Source organism: Oncorhynchus mykiss, chromosome 1, assembly GCF_013265735.2.
Source record: "Oncorhynchus mykiss isolate Arlee chromosome 1, USDA_OmykA_1.1, whole genome shotgun sequence".
Taxonomy (NCBI): Eukaryota; Metazoa; Chordata; class Actinopteri; order Salmoniformes; family Salmonidae; genus Oncorhynchus; species Oncorhynchus mykiss.
In genome coordinates, this window is record NC_048565.1 from 65,988,446 (window position 1) to 66,013,583 (window position 25,138).

The following is a 25,138-nucleotide window of genomic DNA, read 5'->3' on the forward strand; positions in this document are numbered from 1 at the left end:
CTGCAAAGTCAAAGTTGTCTATACTGTCCCTTATTCATACCCCTTGACTTATTACACATTTAGTTGTGTTACAGCCTGAATTCAAAATAAATTTAAAAAATTCTCACCCATCTACACATAATATCCCATAAAGACTAAGTGGAAACATGTTAAGAAATGTTTAGCATAGAACAAAAAAAAATAAATACAGAAATATCACACATTTACATAAGTATTCGCACACCTGAGTCAGTACGTTGCAGAAGCACCTTTGGCAGCGATTACAACTGTCTTTCTGGGTAAGTCTCTAAGAGCTTTCCACACCTGGTTTGTGAAACATTTGGCCATTTATTATTTTCAAAATTCTTCAAGCTCTGTCAAATTGGTTGTTGATCATTGCTAGACAAACATTTTGAGGTCTTGCCATACATTTTCAAGTAGTTTTAAGTCAAAACTGTAACAGCTACTCGGGAACATTCACAGTCTTCTTGGTAAGCAACTACAGTGTAGGCCTTGTGCTTTCGGTTATTGTCCTGAAAGGTGAATTCATCTCCCACTGTCTGGTGGAAAGCAGAGCAAGGTTTTTCTCTAGGATTTTGCCTGTGCTTAGCTCCATTCTGTGTCTTTTGTATCCTGAAGAAGTCCGCCGTCCTTAACGATTACAAACATACCCATAACATGATGCAGCCACCACTATGCTTGAAAATATGGAGAGTGGTACTCAGTAATGTGTTTTATTGGGTTTGCCCCAAACATAACACTTTGTATTCAGGACAAAAAGTACATTTTTTGCAGTATTAATTTAGTGCCTTGTTGCAAACAGGATGCATGTTTTGGAATATTTTTATTCTGTACAGGCTTCCTCCTTTTCACTCCGTCAATTAGGTTAGCTGGCAGGTAGCCTATTTGTTAGAGTGTTGGGCCAGTATCCAAAAGATTGCTGGATCGAATCCCTGAGCTGACAAGATAAACATCTGTCCTTTTGCCCCTGAACAAGGCAGTTAACCCACTGTTCCTAGGCTGTCATTGTAAATAAGAATTTGCTCTTAACTGACTTGCCTAGTTAAATAAAGATGAAATAAATAAAAAATACAAATTATTGTAGAGTAACTATATTGTTGTTGATCTGCCCTCAGTTTTCTCCTATCACAGTCATTACACTCGGTAACTGTTCCTGCAGTCAAATGACCAAATCGTCTTCTAGTGGCCTCATAGGTGGAATGTCATTAATATTTTTCATGATTAATAAATATGATTTTTTTGTGTCAAACGGTTTTGTTATATTTCAGTCTTCTGTGATGTATACTGTATAAAGTGTAATATTGGGATGCAACCTCAAAATTGAACACATTTCAACTCTATATCTGACATGGTACAGGTGTCTTCTTTTTTAAAAGCCTATAACCATATGTGTTAGGTGTATATTTTTGTTTCAAAGTAAAAAAAAAAAAAATGAAATTCACTGCTCGACTGAGGGACCGTACAGATAAATGTATGTGTGGGGTACAGAGATGAGGTAGTCATTCAAAATGTATGTTAAACACTGTTATTGCACACAGAGTGGGCCCATGCAACTTATTAAGCAACTCGTTAAGAAATGATTTACTCCTGAACTTATTTAGGCTTGCCATGACAAAGGGGTTGAATACTTATTGACTCAAGACATAGCAGCTTTTAATGTGTTATTAATTAGTAAAAAATGTAGAACAACATAATTCCACTTTTACATTATGTGGTACTGTGTGTATGCCAGTGACAAAAACATCTCAATTAAATCCATTTAAAATTGAGTCTGTAACACAACAAAATGTGGCATGAATTAAGGGGTATGAATACTTTCTAAAGGCACTGTATTGTTGATCTCAACATCAACTGTTCAGAGGAGACTTCGTCAATCAGGCCTTCATGGTCGATTTGCTGCAAAGAAACCCCTACTAAAGGACACCAATAATAAGAAGAGACTTGCTTGGGCCAAGAAACATGAGCAATGGACATAAGACCGGTGGAAATCTGTCCTTTGGTCTGATGAGTCCAAATTTGAGATCTTTTGTTCCAACAACGTGTCTTTGTGAGATGCAGAGTAGGTGAACGGAGGATCTCCGCACGTTTGGTTCCCACTGTGAAGCATGGAGGAGGAGGTGCGATGGTGTGTGGGTGCTTTGCTGGTGACACTGTTGGTGATTTATTTAGACTTCAAGGCACACTTAACCAGCATGGCTACCTAGGCATTCCACAGCAATACGCCAATATCCACATTTTTGAATGGTACTGTATTTCCAATTTATTTACAGTCAGTTATGTAGCCTCTCCCACCGCTTACCAGACAATACAAAGCCTTCCAGAAGACCATATTTGAGTTTACCAACTTGTATTATTGCTTCAGCAATGTAAACATCTGAACAATCACCAGTTACATTCAACCTTGAAACCGAGGGGATTCAAATCATCAACACAAAGTAATTCATCTCCTTGAAATAAACTGCTTTGGTCGTGCCGATACATGAAAATTTAACTCAAGTAAGCAGTTATGGATTGGAAAGTGGGTGGTGGACATGAGCAGCTCAGTAGAAACCCCCAAACAGCATGTCTTAGCTTGTTATAGGAGGCCAACAGCGCTTAATGCTGGGCTGCATTCACAGGGCTCTGTCTGGGGCAAACATGCTTCACTGATTCAGAGGAGAAACAGAGCACAAATGAGAAAGACCACAGTCATTCTCTCTCTAAAACTCTCCATTAGCCCTCCCTCTTTTGTGAGTAAGTACTGAGACTGCCCAGTGTGCCCAGGGGCACTATTCACTGTTCCCCATCTCTCTCACATGAGCAATTTGTCAGTCTCCTGGACACTGTACGGAAGAAAGCTCCACTCCATCATTCTTCACTCACTTTGTTTAAAAAAAAAATCCTGAGAGAGAGAGAGAGAGAGTGAGAGAGAGAGAGAGAGAGAGAGAGAGAGAGAGAGAGAGAGTGTGCAAGCAAGCTTGTTTGAATGGCCATATGGTAGCTAGTTTGCCAGCTTGTTGATGAAGTTGTACAGCAACAAATTTTTGGGACTGTTAAAAAAAGCACATGTATCCGACTCTGAAAGCTGGCACTGTGCCTTGCTACTTAGTAACATTTGACCAACGAGATAACGTTGCGGAATGCTGTCAGCTGTGCTGTAAAACTCTGCGCACTACTCACGGCAGAACAGATATAATGAAAGTTAATTTGTGCATTAGCTAGAACTTCCCTACACTAGCTAGCTAGCTAGCTAGCTAGAAGGAGTATTCAGCATTGAGTGAACTGGTATTGTTAGCATCCCTGCCTTTCATTTCATATGGATTGATTTGATCCTGGTTCAGGCAGCAAGCAGACATTTTTGTGCACATTTCAAACTTCATAGATACTGATTCTACCACCACAAAGTGTATTATTTTATGTAGAATTAGGTACACTCGCTCATCAACAAAAAGTAAATATTAGCTACAGATTAACTCTGACTCTTTTGAAGATCAAAGGGGGTTCAGTGGACGACGTCCCCTTGGTAACATTTTGAGGATGAAAGGCGGTTCAGTGGATGATGTCACCGTGGTAACATTTTGAGGATGAAAGGCGGTTCAGTGGATGATGTCACCGTGGTAACATTTTGAGGATGAACTATCAGACAGATCAGTGCAGACGGCCTTCACACTTTCTGAAGTATTTTTGTACATTATTTTGGATTTTTTTTAACCTTTATTTAACTAGGCAAGTCAGTTAAGAACAAATTCTTATTTACAATGGCGGCCCACCCCGGCCAAACCCGGACAGCGCTGGGCCAATTGTGCGCCACCCTATGGGACTCCCAATCACGGCCGGATGTGATGCAGACATGAGACAATGGTGTAGACTCAACAATATGTTTGTCTGATCAGAATGGGGACAGACACAGATATTGATTGTCAGCTTAATGCCTTCTATACTTCAGACTACTTTAGTCTCCTGTGTCCCAAAACAGGATCCTATCATGATCTCACTAGAACTACTAATACCAAATCCTGTTCAACAAGAAATTATGACCCAAACTTATAGAGCACTACTATTACAAAATGAATCAAAGGTCAACTAATAATAGGCATACAGGTAGAATGTGGAGAGGTCATACATCACAACGAAGATGGACACAAATCCGAAATAAACGGACCTCTCTAATGGTGTCAAATGGAAATGAAAGTGGTAGTGGAATGAACTTACATCAAGTTTGGAAAAATCCCTTATGTCTGGAACACTTAGAGAAAGAGAAATGTCTCCTGGGTGGAATGGATAAATGGGTATTTCAGACTGTTACAATTAGGTGTCTGTGGCAGAGAATGGGGGGGAAAGCATTTGGGTGAGAGATAAATAAGAAGAGTATTTGGAAGAAAGTTAGAAGGAAGAAGATGGAGCCTGTGATAGATTGCATCAGAACATTTTAAGTATCCCATTTAAAATAATAATGTGACTAGAAGCAGTATTGTGTAAAACACTTTATTTGATTAGATGCTCTCATGTCTGCCTAGAGCTGTGCCCTAAAAAAGTAACATGGGATTTCATCTGCCAAATAATCAATATTCACTTAATAGCCTCTTAAGAATGGGCCCCAGACATCATCCGTTGTGACTGACTACAATACAGCTGCCATAGCAGTGCTTTACTGCCCCCTTTTGGCAGCTTTCACAACTGAACGTCACAACAGAGTCCTATTATATAATAGTCACTAGCTGAGGGTCTGCTGACTTGTGAGGCTACTCTGAGCCTGACAGAGCGTGTTATGCAGGGTTGCAGTTCAAATGGTGCTGGGTTACAAGATGCCAAAGCTTTTTAACTGGTTCTGCTATCAGAATCCATGCGTTATGGCGGATCACCTCTCAGAGTAGAAGCTTTTTGAAGTTGATTGGCCAGTGTGTCAGACTGGCAAATATGGCTGAGGCTGTTACCACCCCAGTGTCAAATTAGTGCCAACCAGTTATTATTGGTTAATCAGTGCCAACCAGTTATTAGTCCTACAGTAATAGCTTTTTCCCCCCCGTCAAACATTCTTACAAGACAACAGATACCAGGCATCTACACTGCTTTGTTCAGTGCCTTGGATCTGTTGTACATGACACCAAGTGTGGCTATTTCTGTCCGGGTGTTGTTGTTGAACGACTGAGACACTGACACTTACTTGAGATACAGCAACATGTGCCAAAGGAATGACTTCATTGCTATGTTATGCGACCTCTGCCTCGGCATGAATTGGATAACTGGGATAAACTCTGATCACAGGTACGGCCTAAATGTTAATAAGTAATCAAGCACTGTAAACCTACATTCCGTGCAGTGGGTTGGTGAACAAGCGATGGAAAGGGTACGGTTGTAATGATGCATGTACAAATGTACAGTCGCTAGTTCATACTGTATTCTGAAGAGAAAGGCCTTTACCTGACTCTACCCGAGGAAGAGGATGCTCCAGCAGCGACCTACAGCAGCTCTGGAGGACGAGCTCAGCTGTCCCATCTGCTTTGAATTTTTCCAGGACCCCGTGAGTCTGAAATGCCAACACAGCTTCTGCCGCGGCTGCCTGGAAACACCAGCATGGATACAACAAAAGCAGCGCGAATGCCCCGTCTGCAGGCGAAGGCCTTCCATGGCCGATTTCCATCCCTCCGTGTCCAACATGAAACTGAGGAACATAGTGGAGGCCTACCTGCAGAGAGAGGAGAATGAGGGGAATGAGGGGAGAGCAGTGTGTCTTGTGCTGTGTTCCATACAGAACAAGAAGCTCAGGTTTTTCTGTAAGGAGTGTGAGGAACTTGTTTGTGCTGTGTGTGTGGAGACCGAGCTGCATGCCAAACATAAGCGCCTGTCAGTGAAGGAAGGAAGTGCGATGGAGTAAGGTACTGTGCATGCAGGAATACACATGTACTTGCAGTGTTTTCCGCTCGCTAACCGAGTTCCCGTCGCAACTCAATATATTCAATATACTGTAAACACAGAATAGTTGAGAAGCTTGTTTAATTTCCATCCTTTTTCTACTGTAACCCCTCCTTATCTCTCCACCACTATCCCCCCTCTCTTCCATTATCTACCCAGAGGGAACTCACGGCACTGCTCTACAACCTTCCAGAGAAACTGGAACTGGCCGTAAAGCAAGCGAGAGCATCAAGAGAGCGTGCAGCACAATGCATCAAGGTATGCCGCTAGCTAAATAACACAATATTACAACGATAATACAAAGATATTTACACAGATACTACATGTCTATCTTATTGCACCGTTTCAGACCCAGGCCCAGACCACAACAGGACAGATCAAGAGTGAGTTTGCGAAGCTCAGCCAGTTCCTGAGAGCGGAGGAGGAGGCCAGACTGGAAGCTCTGGAACAGGAGGAGAGCAAGAAGACCGGGTTACTGACTGAGAGGATCAACCGCCTCACCTGGCGACATGACTTCTCTCTCTGAGAGAATCTCAGACATACAGTACAGGATGAAAACAGATGATGTCTCATTCTTGCAGGTTCATCTCACAATGTTTAACAATGTTCTGTGTTCACGGTACAACTGTTAAATGTACTGAGGCTTTCTCAAATAATGATGTTATTTTTTTTACTGTGATCCATGTGTTTTTGTTTCCGAAATATACAAGGACTTGAAAGACGGTTATGCAACATTACAATGATCGTCATAAGTCAAATATTTGATCAGTCTCCAACATTATTGACACAAAATGTGTGTACTGTATGTCATTTCAGTACACTGCAGGATCCAGAGCCTTTATCAGGGACACTGATAGACGTGGCCCAACACCTGGGCAACCTGAGGTTCAAGGTCTGGGAGAAAATGCAGAAAATGGTTGAATACAGTGAGTACACAGATTTTATAAGCAACAGTCCACATTTTGAGGTTAATCATTGACTTGCTTCCAATGATCCCTTTCGAAACATTACTGTCCAATATCCAGACTCCAGCCTATAGCACTCTTTCATAGCCTTGAATCCCGGGTGAAGCAACAACAACATGTACCTTTTCTGAGCCAGTCTGATTCCTCACAAAAAAAGCTGACTCATGTTGGAATTCCTGACTGACCAGTGATGAAAATTCCTTAACTAAAAATACTTTCAAGTACTACTTAAGTCGTATTTTTGGGTGGCTGCATTTTGTTATTGAATTGAATTTATTTTGGTTAAGAAACATGTACAACAAAATGTGGACAAACTTAACAGTATTAATTACAACGCTTGTTTACAACGTGGTCAGTCCTCAATGGTAAAAACAATAACAGTTAAATAACAGTTGAATTCGGAAGTTTGCATACACCTTAGCCAAATACATTTAAACTCAGTTTTTCACAATTCCTGACATTTAATTCAAGTAAAAAATGCCCTGTCTTAGGTCATTCAGGATCACCACTTTATTTTAAGAATGTGAAATGTCAGAATAATAGTAGAGAGTGATTTATTTCAGTTTTTTATTTCTTTCATCACATTCCCAGTTAGTCAGAAGTTTACATACACTCAATTAGTATTTGGTAGCATTGCCTTTACATTGTTTAACTTGGGTGAAACGTTTCGGGTAGCCTTCCACAAGCTTCCCACAATAAGTTAGGTGAATTTTGGCCCATTCCTCCTGACAGAGCTGGTGTAACTGAGTCAGGTTTGTAGGCCACCTTGCTCGCACATGCTTTTTAATTTCTGCACATAAATGTTCTGTAGGATTGACGTCAGGGCTTTGTGATGGCCACTCCAATACCTTGACTTTGTTGTCCTTAAGCCATTTTGCCACAACTTTGGAAGTATGCTTGGGGTCATTGTCCATTTGGAAGACCCATTTGTGACCAAGTTTTAACTTCCTGACTGATGCCTTGAGATGTTGCTTCAATATATCCACGTAATTTTCCGTCCACATGATGCCATCTATATTGTGAAGTGCAGCAGTCCCTCCTGCAGCAAAGCACTCCCACAACATGATGCTGCCACTCCCGTGATTCACGGTTGGGATGGTGTTCTTCGGTTTGCAAGCCTCCCCATTTTCCTCCAAACATAATGATGGTCATCATGGCCAAACAGTTATATTTTTGTTTCATCAGACCAGAGGACATTTCTCCAGAAAGTAAGATCTTTGTCCCCGTGTGCAGTTGCAAACCGTAGTCTGGATTTTTTATGGCGGTTTTGGAGCAGCTTCCTTGCTGAGCGGCCTTTCAGGTTATGTCAATATTGGACTCGTTTTACTGTGGATATAGATACTTTTACACCTGTTTCCTCCAATACCTTCACAAGGTCCTTTGCTGTTGTTCTGGGATTGATTTGCACTTTTCGCACCAAAGTACGTTCATCTCTAGGAGACAGAACGCGTCTCCTTCCTGAGCGGTTTGACGGCTGTGTGGTCCCATGGTGTTTATACTTGCATATTATTGTTTGTACAGATGAACGTGGTACCTTCAGGCGTTTGGAAATTGCTCCCAAGGATGAACAGTATTTTTTTTCTGAGGTCTTGGCTGATTTCTTTTGATTTTCCCATGATATCATGCAAAGAGGCACTGAGTTTGAAGGTAGGCATTGAAATGATGACTCAAATTATGTCAATTAGTCTGTCAGAAGCTTCTAAAGCCATGACATAATTTTTTTGAATTTTCCAAGCAGTTTAAAGGCACAGTCAACTTTGTGTATGTAATCTTCTGACCCACTGAAATTGTGATACAGTGAATTATAAGTGAAATAATCTGTCTGTACTTGTGTCATGCACAAAATAGATGTCCTAACCGACTTGACAAAACTATAGTTAGTTCACAAGAGATTTGTGGAGTGATTGAAAAATGTGTTTTAATGACTCCAACCTAAGTGTATTTAAACTTCCGACTTCAACTGTATATAATGATTAAAAGACAAAATTACAAACAACCATAAATACATTCATTTAAATTGACATCTTAAAAAGTGGCACTATTCACTGCACTTTTCCTTATCCTTAAAAATCAACCATACATGAATTTCACATTTCAACCTTAAAAAACTATTCATTGCACATCATAACTATTATTCCAATACATACACCTGACCAGCAGTGGTGGGGTACAAGGGGCAGTGGAGTGGTTTCTCTTACTAAGACAACATTGTCCAAATGAAAACCTTTGCCTGCTTTTTAAAGCTATTTAAAAAAAATCTTTGCTTGATCTCTAAGGGGAGGCTATTCCATAGACCAGGTATTCCCAAACTGGGAAAAGATTCTTCACATTTTCTAACAGTCCATTTATATTTTCCAACGAGAATATACATTTGGCTTTTGAGTTTTTTTTCTCTCGCCTGAGTAGCCTCGTTTCAATGCCAAAAATAAAATAAAACCATCTAGTGTTCAGCGAAATAACAACACAATGTCAAATACAGGTAGCCTAGTCAAATAATTAACATCCAATCACATTAACCGTTACTCTCTCGTGGGAATTACACTAACAGTCTGTATGTAGCCAAACGTAGCTGCTGCTCATTCCGTTTGCTCGAAAATTGATAAATGGTTAAAAAAAAAAGTGAGGCCCGCATCCATAGACATATAAGAAGAGGCACAAATATGATGAGAACTACATCGAGTTGGGGTTTCTTTTATATTGGGAGTAGTGCCTTCCCTCAGCCACAGTGTGTTGTATGTGCAAAAGTACTATCTCACAACTCGATGAAACCTTCAGTCTTGCGCAGACATTTAGAAACAAAACATGCCAATTTGAAAAATAAGCCACAGGAGATTTTTGAGCGAGAATTAAGACGACTTTCAAATAGTAAGACATGTATAAAAGCAACAGATACCATTAATAAGAAGGGGCTAGAAGCATCTTATATGGTGAGCTACCGAGGGGCTAGGACAAGCAAGCCCCATACTATTGGGGAGGACTTAATTCTTCCTGCTGCCCCAGCTATGGCTGGGACAATACTGGGGGGAAAAGACCAAAAAACTATACAGACAATATCTTCATCAAACAACACTGTTTCAGGACGCATCAGTGACATGGCAGGAGATGTTTTGAAACAATTACTGCTTCGCATACAAGCCAGTGAGTTCTATACATTACAGCTGAATGAGTCAACAGACGTGGCGGGCCTGGCACAGCTCCTAGTATATGTCCGTTACGTTTATGGGGGGTTAATTAAGGAAGACAACAGGAGAGGATATTTTTAAAGTACTGGACAGCTTTGTGACATCAAATGGACGTTGGTGGTGAAGATGTGTTGGTATCTGTACTGACGGCCCAAAATTACTTTTAAATGTTGAATGCTTAGCAGGACAGGAAAATGGTCCAATTCACACACTTATTAAGAGTACATCCTGGTCATCCCTACTGCCTCTGACCTGGCGGACTCACTAAACACAAATGCTTTGTTTGTAAATGATGTCTGAGTGTTGGGGTGTGCCCCCTCCATATAAAAAAAAAGAGTGCCGTCTGCTTGGCTTAATAGAAGGAATTTTAAATGATTTACACTTTTACTTTGACTTTTGGTACTTAAGGATATTTGATCAATTACATTTACTTTTGATACTTAATTATATTTAAAACCAAATAATTCTATACTTTTACTGAAGTAGTATTTTACAGGGTGACTCACTTTTAATAGAGTCATTTTCTGTTTAATTACTTTTAGTATGACAATTGGTTACTTTTTCCATGACTGTGACGGACTCATTGACAAAATGCTCAGTCATGTTAAGGTTGCTGAAACACAAACTGCTGACGCATGTTCTGATTGCCAAACCATGAACTGTTGACCAATGTTCTGATTTCTGACCCAGTGACAAACTGCTGACTCCTGCTCTGTTCATACAGCCAGCAACACAGTGTACCAACATCCATGTATCTAACCCGGTGGCCGTCTAACCTTCCCACTCTTTCTGTCCCAGCCCCTGTGACCCTGGATGTAAATTCAGCCCACGCTGATCTACTGATCTCTGGGGTTCTCCTGCAGGTGAGTGACAGACGGGTGTCCCAGCCTGTGCCTGATAACGCTGAGCGATTCGACAGCTCAGTGAGCGTGCTAAGCTCTGTGGAATTCTGCTCAGGCATTCACAGCTGGGAGGTGGCAGTGGAGCCTAAGAATGCCTGGACTCTGGGCGTGGCCAAAGAGGGTGTAGCCCGGAAAGGCAATGTGATGGTCAGCCCAGAGGTCGGGATCTGGGCGATGGGGATGTGGAACGGGGAGCAGTATAGCGCTGGAACTGCCCCCCTGGGTACCCCGTTGGTTCTGAAGAGGAAGCTCATGAGGATCATGGTCAAGCTGGACTATGAGAAAGGAGAGCTCTCTGTCTATGACTCCAGTGACATGTCACTCATCTATACGTTTGAACACAGGTTCACAGAGAGACTGTTCCCTTACTTCTCTCCCTGTCTCAACTCTGATGGCACTAACTCTGGAGTGCTGAGGATCTGCCCTGAGAAGGTGTCTGTGACTGTGGCACCTATTCACTGAGCATATAACCTGGTGATTCTATTTCTTGATCACATACTGAAGCGTCTGTATTGGTAAAGTCTGTCACAGTGACTCCTGTGTATTGATTTTGTCTGTCTCTTGTTTTGTAAATTGAGGTGAACAGCCTCACCTCCAGTGGTGACATTGACGTCTGTGACACCAATGTGTATTTTGGAACTTTGTCTGGAGCAGATCTATTCTTTGCTGTTAATGAATTTACTGAGAACAAGTGTCATGATTGAATTCCATAATTATTGATGTCATGTTCAATAAAAGTACATATTTCATGTATTTCCATTCCATGCCTCACCCGTTAAGTGGAGCAAATCAACACCGAAACACTGGACCAGTTCGCCAGCATTCCAGACAGCGTCATCAGTCCCTAGCCCAGCCACTCTACGGTAGGTACACCAGCTCAGAACAAGAACACATCTCTCTATCATGGCTGCCACCTGGACCCTGGAGGACGACATGTCCTGCCCTGTGTGCTGCGATGTTTTCACTGACCCTGTGGTGCTGGGCTGCAGCCACAGCTTCTGCAGGAGCTGCCTGGACAACTACTGGAACACTCAGGACATCAAAAAGTGCCCCGTCTGCCGCAAACATTCCCAAACCGACGCTCCACCCAGTAACCTGGCTCTGAGGAACATCGTGGAGACCTTTGCGAGGGAGAGGAGCCACAATACCACCAAGCAGGATGAGACGAGAGAGGGGGAGAAGGAGAGCCAGGGAAGGAGGGAGTCAGGAGGGAGGAGTGGGTTGGTACCGGATGGGGATGAAAGGTGCAGTCTCCATGGGAAGAGGTTGTTGTTGTTCTGTGTGGAGGACCAGGAGGCTCTGTGTGCGGTGTGTCAGACCTCCAGGAGACACAGGACTCATCAGCTCTGCCCTGTGGATGAGGCTGCTCAGGAACTCAAGGTATGGCTAGCATTGTATGTCATTTCAGGGCCAGAAACTGCATGTCACTTCACTAGGCTGATCTGGTTGTGCTACAGTAATTAGTCTGTTTACTGTTTTACTGTAGTTCTCCAATTACCGTAAGTACGCTACTGTAAGTAATTTATGATAAACAGATGAGCCCGTGTGGCTCAGTTCGTAGAGCAGGTGCTTACAACGCCAGGGTTGTGAGTTTGATTTCCATGGAGGACAAGCACGGAAATGCATGCACTCACTACTGTCAGTCACTCTGGATAATAGTGTTTGCTAAATGACTCAAATTGTATGTAAAATTCCACTTTATTGGGATTGTTCACTACACTGAAACTATAGTTCTGTTTGCTTAGTCTTGTTATTTGGCAATGTGTTATTATTTTCCGTGTTCTTATCTGTGCATCAGATGAACTCATGCGTTTTGCATGAATGTTGGCTTTGCAGTTTCTGAGAGTCAATCAAAACGGTTTCGCCGTAGGTAGAAAAAATATGATATATTGACATTAATTCTGTCTGTTGTGTTTAATAGCACACAGGCGCCTCAATACCTGAAACTGTATGTGGCCTAAACCCCTTGACTTATCTCGTCCTCTCTCATCGCCTCCTTCTCAAAACCCATTAGAGGAGAAGGTCAGAGGGGAGGGACCTCTGACTTTCTCATCCAGTGGGTTTCGAGAAGGAAGTGAGGAGAGAGGACACAAGGAGTCAAGGAAATGCAATTGAGATTTTCCTCCGGTACGTGGCCAGGAAGAAGTGAAAGCATCTATCATCCCTCTGAGGAGGAAGTTGGAGACATTCCAAAAGTTGAAGGAGGATTGCATGAAAACAGCAGAACACATCAAGGTAAGTACTATGGAACAAACAATTATACGGAGAAATAACGTTGACTTTATTGTCAACATTTTGGTTTCCTAGCCTTTTTCAACAGTATTGCACTATGAACCATTTCCATATTGTATCAGAAAGTATGAGAGGTCACCCACTGACCCTTTGACCTATTGACCCCCAGAGCCAGGCCAAGCAAGCAGAAAGGAAGATAAGAGATGAGTTTGTGTCCCTGCATCAATTCCTGCGCCTGGAGGAAGTTGTCCGGCTGTCTGCCCTCTCTGAGGAGGTGGACATGAAGACAGTTATAATGGCAGAGAAGATTGAACACCTGGCCAAGAAGATTACCTCCTTGACCAGCAACATCAGAGAGATAGAACAGGATATAGAGGCAAACGACCTTCCATTTCTCCAGGTACAGAGACACTTACTTTAAGCATACACATCCTAAAATACAAGACATTTGATTTTCTAATTTGGTCATTTTATCTCACACAACTATGTCCTCCTAGGCTTACAAGAACAACAAAGCAAGGTAAGGTTCTACTTTTTCAAACACATTCCGCCTGCTTCGAGGTTACAGTCCTTTACTACAACAGCCACTCCATCTGTATTTTTTTTGGCTTCAGGGCCAACTGTACATTGCAGGATCCAGAGCCTGTATCAGGGGCATTGATCGATATGGCCCAACACCTGGGCAACCTAAGGTTCAAGATCTGGGAGAAGATGCAGGAGAAGGTGCAATACAGTGAGTACTAGACCAGAGCAAATGAATGGTTATCAGATCACTAGATGCTCGGGGTACCACACTTTAAAATGTAAATTGTTATATAGCATTGTAGTCATACCTGTTTGTGTTTCACCCCAGCCCCAGTGACTCTGGACCCCAACACCGCGGCCCCCTGGCTATCTCTCTCAGACGACCTGACCAGTGTGTGCGTCAGCGGAGAGAAACATCACGTCCCCAACAACCCAGAGCGCTGTGACACGTGTGTTTGCGTGCTGGGGGCCGACCCCTTCAGTTCCGGCAGTCACTGTTGGGAGGTGGAGGTGGCGGGTAAGACCAGATGGGACCTAGGGGTCCTGAGAGAGAGTGTGAGTAGGAAAGGGGTCCTGAGTGTGAACCCTGCCCACGGGTTCTGGGCCCTGTCCCTGAGGGACGGCGGCCAGTACAGCGCCTGCACCATGCCCTGGACCCGTCTCACTCTGAAGAGGAGGCCCAGGAGGGTCAGAGTGTGTCTGGACTATGATGCGGGAGAGGTGACTTTCTATGACCCCACTGACATGTCACTCATCTATACATTCAGGGACAAGTTTAAAGAGCCATTGTTGCCCTACCTCTGTCCCTGTGTGAGTGACAGCGGCCGGAATGCTGAGCCACTAAAGATATGCCCTGCCAAAGTCTCATTGGTTCATGATGTTGGTGATAAAGTTTTGTAGATTACAATATGTATTTTTTTTTTTAGAGGAGACATTGCTAGTGCATTCATATGTTTCACTATCTATTATTAACACAATGGATGTATATTTTTGGGGTATATGTGAACGGAACAATTCTTGTCCTATATAATATCATAAGTCATATTTTCTTGGTGTGTGTCCAATGGCAAGATAAACAAAAAAGGTGATGATTACTCAGCATTTGAGTTAATATTCTGTAAGACTTCTTCTAAATGCTTATGAATGATCATGCTTATAAATGTGTATAAATACAACAATTAAATACTTTTATGTTCATGGATGGCATGGTTTATTCACGATTTATTAATGGTTTATTGTTTATTCATGAAATTTCTTAATAAAGTGTTTCTTGTCAACATTGAGCTTTGTCAGCCTCCTGGAGGTGAGTGACAGACGGGTGTCCCAGCCTGTGCCTGATAACGCTGAGCGATTCGACAGCTCAGGGAGCGTGCTAGGCTCTGTGGGTTTCTGCTCAGGCATTCACAGCTGGGAGGTGGAGGTGGGGCCTAAGAAGGCCTGGACTCTGGGCGTGGCCAAAGAGGGTGTAGCCTGGAAAGGCAATGTGATGGTCAGCCCAGAGGGCGGGATCTGGGCGATGGGGATGTGGAACGGGGGTAGTATAGCGCTGGAACTGTCCCCCTGGGTACCCCGTTGGTTCTGAAGAGGAAGCTCATGAGGATCATGGTCAAGCTGGACTATGAGAAAGGAGAGCTCTCTGTCTATGACTCCAGTGACATGTCACTCATCTATACGTTCGAACACAGGTTCACAGAGAGACTGTTCCCTTACTTCTCTCCCTGTCTCAACTCTGATGGCACTGACCCTGGAGTGCTGAGGATCTGCCCTGAGAAGGTGTCTGTGACTGTGGCACCTATTCACTGAGCATATAACCTGCTGATTCTATTTCTTGATCACATACTGAAGTGTCTCTATTGGTAAAGTCTGTCACAGTGACTCCTGTGTATTGATTTTGTCTGTCTCTTGTTTTGTAAATTGAGGTGAACAGCCTCACCTCCAGTGGTGACATTGACGTCTGTGACACCAATGTGTATTTTGGAACTTTGTCTGGAGCAGATCTATTCTTTGCTGTTAATGAATTTACTGAGAACAAGTGTCATGATTGAATTCCATAATTATTGATGTCATGTTCAATAAAAGCACATATTTCGTGTACTTCGAATCCATGCCTCACTCTTGGAGCAAATCCACACATAAACACTGGACAAGTTTGCCAGCATTCCAGACAGCGTCATCAGTCCCTAGCCCAGCCACCCTACGGTAGGTACACCAGCTCAGAACAAGAACACATCTCTCCATCATGGCTGCCACCTGGACCCTGGAGGACGACATGTCCTGCCCTGTGTGCTGCGATGTTTTCACTGACCCTGTGGTGCTGGGCTGCAGCCACAGCTTCTGCAGGAGCTGCCTGGACAACTACTGGAACACTCAGGTCATCAAAAAGTGCCCCGTCTGCCGCAAACATTCCCAAACCGACGCTCCACCCAGTAACCTGGCTCTGAGGAACATTGTGGAGACCTTTGCGAGGGAGAGGAGCCACAATAACACCAAGCAGGATGAGACGAGAGAGGGGGAGAAGGAGAGCCAGGGAAGGAGGGAGTCAGGAGGGAGGAGTGGGTTGGTACCGGATGGGGATGAAAGGTGCAGTCTCCATGGGAAGAGGTTGTTGTTGTTCTGTGTGGAGGACCAGGAGGCTCTGTGTGCGGTGTGTCAGACCTCCAGGAGACACAGGACTCATCAGCTCTGCCCTGTGGATGAGGCTGCTCAGGAACTCAAGGTATGGCTAGTATTGTATGTCATTTCAGGGCCAGAAACTGCATGTCACTTCATAAGGCTGGTCTGGTTGTGTTACAGTAATTAGTCTGTTTACTGTTTTACTGTTGTTCTCCAATTACTGTAAGTACGTACTGGAAGTCATTTATGATAAACAGATGAGCCCGTGTGGCACAGTTCGTAGAGCAGGTGCTTACAACGCCAGGGTTGTGAGTTTGATTTCCATGGAGGACAAGCACGGAAATGCATGCACTCACTACTGTCAGTCACTCTGGATAATAGTGTTTGCTAAATGACTTACATTTTATGTAAAATTCCACCTTATTGGGATTGTTCACTACACTGAAACTATAGTTCTGTTTGCTTTGTCTTGTTATTTGGCAATGTGTTATTCTTTTTCGTGTTCTTATCTGTGCATCAGATGAGCTCATGCGTTTTGCATGAATGTTGGCTTTGCAGTTTCTGAGAGTCAATCAACATGGTTTCGTCATGGGCAGAACAAATATTACACAGTACCATTCAAAGGTTTGGACACACCATGGAGAAAAGCCTCAGACCGACACACCATTTTTACCATTTTCTACATTGTAGAATAATAGTGAAGACATCACAACTATGAAATAACACATAAGGAATCATGGAATCCTGTGTTTCGCCCCAGCCCCAGTGACTCTGGAACCCAACGCCGTCGCCCACTGTCTCTCTCTCTCTTAGATGACCTGACCAGTGTGTGCATCAATGGAGAGAAGGCTCACGTCCCCAACAACCCAATGCGCTGTGACACGTGTGTTTGTGTGCTGGAGCCCAACCAGTGTAATGGGACATTTCTATTGTATGTGTCCCCATAACTGAGGATGTGACTAACTTCATGAAACTGTGCTATTACAAGTTCCTGTTCTTGGGAGTATCATTCTGTGTTGCAAACCAGCTGCACCTGTGTCCTTGTATAGATAAAAAAAAACAGGAACTAAGAGATGGGACTGACGTATCATTGACCAGTGGCTCCTGCGATTATGAGGGTAAACTGCCGGCAGAGGCTCGCTGCACTGTGAGTCTAGGGTAAATTCCTCCTCGTCAAACGAGGGAATGGAGAGACCCGCCTGACGTCCATGGGAGTTGAGGGTCAGCGATTGCTCAGTTGATTTTTTTTACTAAGCTTGTGAGTCATCATTGAAATGAGAGGAATTGTGCATTCCTAAATCCCTTTGCGCTCACTGATTGAGAGCTCTACCGCATAGTGTGATGCGGGTGGACTGGTTAGGAAGTCATGTTAGACTAAAACATCAGGTTAGGGATATATTAACCAGTGGACAGTAAGAACTGTTTGTCATACAGTCCAAACTAAAGTTCGTAGCAAAACTCTGTTTACTTTTTATGTAGGTAAGATACCAATTTGGATTAGTTCTCCAGTGCTTCAATTATAATCAAATCAAATCAAATCAAATGTATTTATATAGCCCTTCGTACATCAGCTGATATCTCAAAGTGTTGTACAGAAACCCAGCCTAAAACCCCAAACAGCAAGCAATGCAGGTGTAGAAGCACGGTGGCTAGGAAAAACTCCCTAGAAAGGCCAAAACCTAGGAAGAAACCTAGAGAGGAACCAGGCTATGTGGGGTGGCCAGTCCTCTTCTGGCTGTGCCGGGTGGAGATTATAACAGAACATGGCCAAGATGTTCAAATGTTCATAAATGACCAGCATGGTCGAATAATAATAAGGCAGAACAGTTGAAACTGGAGCAGCAGCATGGTCAGGTGGACTGGGGACAGCAAGGATTCATCATGTCAGGTATTCCTGGGGCATGGTCCTAGGGCTCAGGTCCTCCGAGAGAGAGAAAGAAAGAGAGAATTAGAGAGAGCATATGTGGGATGGCCAGTCCTCTTCTGGCTGTGCCGGGTGGAGATTATAACAGAACATGGCCAAGATGTTAAAATGTTCATAAATGACCAGCATGGTCGAATAATAATAAGGCAGAACAGTTGAAACTGGAGCAGCAGCACGGTCAGGTGGACTGGGGACAAAGGGCACAAGGCGAGACCCAGATGCAGAAGGTAGAGTCTTTGTCTTTCATTTATCATCCAAAGGGTGTAGGCAAGAGAATAGTCGTGGACAGGCAAAAGGTCAAAACAAGAGGTCCAAGAGGTACAGTGCCTTGCGAAAGTATTCGGCCCCCTTGAACTTTGCGACCTTTTGCCACATTTCATGCTTCAAACATAAAGATATAAAACTGTATTTTTTTGTGAAGAATCAACAACAAGTGGGACACAATCATGAAGTGGAACGACATTTATTGGATATTTCAAACTTTTTTAACAAATCAAAAACTGAAAAATTGGACGTGCAAAATTATTCAGCCCCCTTAAGTTAATACTTTGTAGCGCCACCTTTTGCTGCGATTACAGCTGTAAGTCGCTTGGGGTATGTCTCTATCAGTTTTGCACATCGAGAGACTGATTTTTTTTCCCATTCCTCCTTGCAAAACAGCTCGAGCTCAGTGAGGTTGGATGGAGAGCATTTGTGAACAGCAGTTTTCAGTTCTTTCCACAGATTTTCGATTGGATTCAGGTCTGGACTTTGACTTGGCCATTCTAACACCTGGATATGTTTATTTTTGAACCATTCCATTGTAGATTTTGCTTTATGTTTTGGATCATTGTCTTGTTGGAAGACAAATCTCCGTCCCAGTCTCAGGTCTTTTGCAGACTCCATCAGGTTTTCTTCCAGAATGGTCCTGTATTTGGCTCCATCCATCTTCCCATCAATTTTAACCATCTTCCCTGTCCCTGCTGAAGAAAAGCAGGCCCAAACCATGATGCTGCCACCACCATGTTTGACAGTGGGGATGGTGTGTTCAGCTGTGTTGCTTTTACGCCAAACATAACGTTTTGCATTGTTGCCAAAAAGTTCAATTTTGGTTTAATCTGACCAGAGCACCTTCTTCCACATGTTTGGTGTGTCTCCCAGGTGGCTTGTGGCAAACTTTAAACAACACTTTTTATGGATATCTTTAAGAAATGGCTTTCTTCTTGCCACTCTTCCATAAAGGCCAGATTTGTGCAATATACGACTGATTGTTGTCCTATGGACAGTCTCCCACCTCAGCTGTAGATCTCTGCAGTTCATCCAGAGTGATCATGGGCCTCTTGGCTGCATCTCTGATCAGTCTTCTCCTTGTATGAGCTGAAAGTTTAGAGGGACGGCCAGGTCTTGGTAGATTTGCAGTGGTCTGATACTCCTTCCATTTCAATATTATCGCTTGCACAGTGCTCCTTGGGATGTTTAAAGCTTGGGAAATCTTTTTGTATCCAAATCCGGCTTTAAACTTCTTCACAACAGTATCTCGGACCTGCCTGGTGTGTTCCTTGTTCTTCATGATGCTCTCTGCGCTTTTAACGGACCTCTGAGACTATCACAGTGCAGGTGCATTTATACGGAGACTTGATTACACACAGGTGGATTGTATTTATCATCATTAGTCATTTAGGTCAACATTGGATCATTCAGAGATCCTCACTGAACTTCTGGAGAGAGTTTGCTGCACTGAAAGTAAAGGGGCTGAATAATTTTGCACGCCCAATTTTTCAGTTTTTGATTTGTTAAAAAAGTTTGAAATATCCAATAAATGTCGTTCCACTTCATGATTGTGTCCCACTTGTTGTTGATTCTTCACAATAAAATACAGTTTTATATCTTTATGTTTGAAGCCTGAAATGTGGCAAAAGGTCGCAAAGTTCAAGGGGGCCGAATACTTTCGCAAGGCACTGTACAGAGTGGCAGACAGGCTCGATGTCAGGGCAGGCAGAAGGGTCAGGCAGGCGGGTACGGAGTCCAGAAAAAACAGGCAAGGGTCAAAACCGGGAAGACTAGAAAAAGAGAATAGAAAACAGGAGCACGGGACAATCACAAGAACAGGTAAAACAGATCAGGGCGTGACATCAATGACAAATTAGGCAATATTTTAGCAGCCATGCAATTTTTTTTTTGGTTTTATTTTGTGTGTATGAGTGTGTGTGAGTGAGATAGGAACTCAGATGGGATCATCCTGGAGCCACCACATGCTACACAAGGCCGTTGAAGGTAATGGTAAGCAAATGGGGTTCGAGTGTTGCCGAGGACGTGTCACAATGCCACCGCTTAGCGAATGGAGATTTTCCCTCAGTGTCGCTAAATTGAAATTAGTCAGAGAACAGTTGGAGAAAGTGGGGAAAGGCAAGAAGAATAATACACACTGGGATAAAGTGGGAAGTTGAAGCTGAGACAAAGACAGAGAGAGAGAGGGGGAAAGTGCAGAGAAGTTCGCAGAGGGAAGGATGAAAGCTGAAGAAAAATAAGGCAAAGCAAGTAGGAACAGATGAAAAGATGAACCGAATCAACATCATCCATCCACCACCTCAACAACAGCTAACACCTCCACAACAAGAACCCCCAGCAGCAGGAGTAGGGGCTGTGGGGGCAGACGGCGGAGAATCTGAGGAAGACGAAGAAGGAAAAAGACACGACGCTGATCACCACACACACTGAGTACCGGAGTAAAATACCGACACCTCAGAGCCACCCCTGCCGAGACTCTAAGCCTCCCCAGCGACTGGTCACAGAAATGTGACTTTGACTTTATCCAGACTTACCTCCCCCTCCTGTTTCCACACCACCTTCTGCCGCACAGCTTCCCCTGAAGACAATACCAAATCCAGTGGCTGGCCGTGATGTGAACGCTGCTTCAACCATCCTGGTCCAGTGGAATCGGGAAATGGGGGAGAAGATGGACATTGTGAAGAAGCTTCCCCTCTCTCTCTCATAGCAGGGCACAGTGGTGGATCCGGTTTACCACCACGATCAACTGCCCAGCTAATGCTTTTTGAGAGGGGGAACTCAGGAGACAGAGGAAGGGGGGCTGGAAGAGCAAGAGGAGAAGGGGGCCGCGGAAGAGGTGGACGAGGAAGAGGGGAACCATGGAGGTGTTATAACTGTCAGCAGCCAGGCCACATTTCAAGAAATTTCCCCCAGAACAGGGGTGATATGGGTGGCTATGATGAAGCTGAGGACAGTGATACATACTATCCACCACCACCACATGTAACAGCATCTAACCCGCAGGGTAGAGGGGGAGGCTGGAGATAGGCTGTGGAGGAGGTAGAAGGAAAAGACAGCCAACAATGCCACTTTGGTGGGTACCCAATTTTATCTTCTAACAGCGCAGATTCACCTAATATGAATGTGTGTGTGGGCGGTGTGAAAATGTCTTTCCTGGTCGATTCAGGGGCAACCATCTGTATTTTATCTAAATGCAACAATTTAAAAGATCCATTATCAAGAGATGTGTCACGTCTACTCGCACTCCTCCCCTCCTGCGTTCCACGTCGCAGGTTTACTAACCACCGGTCCTGACATTCATCATTGCTCGCACCTGCACTTCATCATTGGGCACACCTGGACTTAATCACTTCACTGATTACCTCCCCTATATATGTCACCGCCTTGGTTCTATTCCTTAGGCCGTATTTAGTATGTGTTCCATGTCTGTACGCTGCTTGTGTGTCTTGTTTTGTGCCAGCCGACTCCCAGCGTCCACGTTACAAGATGTAATAAAGACCGTTCCAGTGGTAGAGAACCTTACCAAACCCCTTTCAGTCCAACTTGGTGATAAAATGTTCAATCATTGTTTTGTTTATTCTCCTAATTGCTCTGTAAATTGATTGGGAAGAGACCTACTGTGGGAATTAACATTTGTTGCAGTGAGAAGGGCCTGGTAGTAACCGCTCCAAGAATCGGTATCTGTACCGCGCTGGAAGTACCAGGCCATGATTGGTATTATTCATGGTATTTCTCTGACCCCTTTGACCTCCCGAATGGATTTGCTCGACCGGGCCAAACTAACCCGACCACTCTTCACTGCCAAATGAAGTAATGGTTGAAGGGACCATTTGTTTTTAACACTGTGACATTGTGTGACCGAGCAGGAAGAGTTGACAACAGGTTATGTGTATGAAGAAACTTCGGGTGTGGTAGCTGATGTGAACCGGTTTTCCTCTGTGCCCCAATCAGTTCCCCCATGCAGTATCTCTCTCCCCAAGATGGAGGATACCAAATGGGAAGAATTTGGTACATGCGTGAGGTTGGCAACAGACTGGGAGCATTCTCCTCTGTGGTTGGGGCTCACAGAATGTATGTGAACGGCACGCACGCAGTGCACCGAGGGGACAGTGAAGCCCCTGTTCCAGTTTCCCTTGGACCTAACCAGCCCACCCCTGACAGCGCACTGTTGACTCAGGTTCGGGACTGTTTATGGGCAAGGGATACATATGACAGGGAAGATGAGAGGAGCAACGCCTGTGACCGTCTCTCCTAAAGGCACATATCGGCCCCACAAAGCACTTGAACCCCTTGCATAAGGAGGAGGAGGAGGCAGGCACGGGCAAAATCCTGACCTCTCTGCTGAGCAGGGGGGCTGTTGTCACATGTACGCCATCACCTGGCAACACGCCAGTTTGACCTGTTAGAAAAGCATCTGGTGAATGGAGAATGGTACAAGATCTTAGAGTTGTTATTGATGCAGTTTATGGCAGGGCCCCAGTTTTGCCAAACCCCTTTCACTATCCTTTCTTCTGGCCCACCAGGTTCAAATTGGTTTACAGTTGTTGATTCGGCTGCACGGCTACACTTCCTAGCTGCCACAATGCCTCGAAAAACCAATTACAATGTGTTCAACAGACTGTTAAATATTTGGGACACGTTATCACACCAGGGGGCAGAGGGGTGAAAGCAATTTTTTAAAGTTCCTAATCCAAACACCAAAGAACATATGTTGCCACTGCTAGGAATGGCAGGTTATTGTAGGTTATTGTAGAGTTTGGTTAACCTCTACGGGATCGGTGAGTGCACTAAACTGCAGACGACAAACTCCTGGCTGCCAAGACGATTGTTATTGTTGTTAATGATGTTATTCCTGAATCCTTCTCTTGGTGTGTGAGATTCACTGGTTCTGGGGACTGTGTGGTAGAATTGGGAGTGTCTGATAGCCACCTCTGTAACAACGAGGTGAATGACGATTGCCAAACATTTCAACAGGGATTTTGCAACAGCAGCTGGGAAATGTTCAGTAAGAGCACCTCAAGGACATTATTGGATTTGTAATCATACAGCCTACCTCTATTTAACTGGGGGACCATACTGCTTACCCCGATTTAACTGGGGGACCATACTGCTTACCCTGATTTAACTGGGGGACCATACTGCTTACCCCGATTTAACTGGGGGACCATACTGCTTACCCCTATTTAACTGGGGGACCATACTGCTTACCCCTATTTACCTGGGGGACCATACTGCTTACCCCTATTTAACTGGAGGACCATAATGCTTACCCCTATTTACCTGGGGGACCATACTGCTTACCCCTATTTACCTAGGGGACCAAAACATGGTTTATGTGCTCAGCTGAGCTACACTTTAATGCTGAAGACAGTAATGTTTGACCTGTAGCATACTTAGAAATGCGCTTGTTGTAGACAGAGGTTTGCTCTCACAAGGTTGTCTCAGTGGGAGTGGAATATTGGCTGAACATCCAGACTCTGTGGTGGCCAGGTGTTCTCTCCTAAGCAAACACACTCTGAGAGCAATTACTTGCTGAGAAAGGATGCACTTTGCTGTCTTTGTTTGACCTAATCCTTAGCAGAAACGGGCAAGTTAGAACTGAACATGATGTGTGAATGGTTGAAGGTATTAAACTCAGTTTCACAACGGAGGAGATTTACATAGAATAATTGCTACATTTACATTTTTAAAAAAAAGTATTGTTAAGGAATTAACTACAGGGAGGATTGTAATGGGAATTTTTAATTGTATGTGTCCCCATAACTGAGGATGTGACTAACCTTGTGAAACTGTTCTATTATAATCCCGTTCTTGGGAGTATCATCCTGTGCAGCAAACCAGCTGCACCTGTGTTCTGTCCAAGAACAGAAACCATGAAGACATGTCCAAATCCTTATTTTATAATATCCACCACAAGAGGTGGATGTGGCGGGTGGGACCTGGGGGTCCTGGGGGTCCTGAGAGAGAAAGGGGTCCTGAGTGTGAACCCTGCCCACGGGTTCTGGGCCCTGTCCCTGAGGGACGGCGGCCAGTACAGCGCCCGCACCATGCCCTCGACGCGTCTCACTGTGAAGAGGAGGCCCCGGAGGGTCAGAGTGTGTCTGGACTATGATGCGGGAGAGGTGACTTTCTATGACCCCACTGACATGTCACTCATCTATACATTCAGGGACAAGTTTAAAGAGCCATTGTTGCCCTACCTCTGTCCCTGTGTGAGTGACAGCGGCCGCAATGCTGAGCCGCTAAAGATATGCCCTGCCAAAGTCTCATTGGTTCATGATGTTGGTGATAAAGTTTTGCAGATTACAATATGTATTTTTTAGAGGAGACATTGCTAAAGCATCCATATGTCTCACTATCTATTATTAACACAATGGATGTATATTTTATATATGGAAGTATATTTTTGGGGTATATGATAACGGAATATAATATCCTATATAACATCTGTGAAAGGCCGTACCTATTCACTGACGAAATCCTAGGCGGGACAGCACGAAATGAGACGCAGAGATGTGACTTCAACAAAAAGAAGGAAACTGTATTGGGAGTTCCTCTTTCAACTCTTCCCCCCTCTGCCCCTTCAGTCAGGTCCTTAAGAGAGCACAAACAACCAGTCAATTGGCCTACGGTGAG

General features: G+C 43.9%; 2 protein-coding genes across 2 annotated transcripts; both read left to right on the top strand.

Moving 5' to 3' along the window:
• The first annotated feature begins 5,422 nt into the window (after positions 1 to 5,422).
• Positions 5,423 to 11,403, top strand: LOC110532572 (E3 ubiquitin-protein ligase TRIM21-like). Its single transcript, XM_036989801.1, has 5 exons — positions 5,423 to 5,827; positions 6,052 to 6,102; positions 6,242 to 6,396; positions 6,709 to 6,784; positions 10,903 to 11,403. The coding sequence occupies exons 1-5, from the start codon at positions 5,423 to 5,425 to the stop codon at positions 11,401 to 11,403; spliced, it is 1,188 nt and encodes a 395-aa protein (XP_036845696.1).
• A 408-nt stretch (positions 11,404 to 11,811) lies between these two features.
• LOC110527177 (tripartite motif-containing protein 35) lies at positions 11,812 to 14,895 on the top strand. The gene is made up of 6 exons (XM_021608317.2): positions 11,812 to 12,321; positions 13,081 to 13,176; positions 13,343 to 13,573; positions 13,671 to 13,693; positions 13,788 to 13,906; positions 14,027 to 14,895. The coding sequence occupies exons 1-6, from the start codon at positions 11,845 to 11,847 to the stop codon at positions 14,596 to 14,598; spliced, it is 1,518 nt and encodes a 505-aa protein (XP_021463992.2). The 5' UTR covers positions 11,812 to 11,844; the 3' UTR covers positions 14,599 to 14,895.
• The last annotated feature ends 10,243 nt before the right edge of the window (positions 14,896 to 25,138 follow it).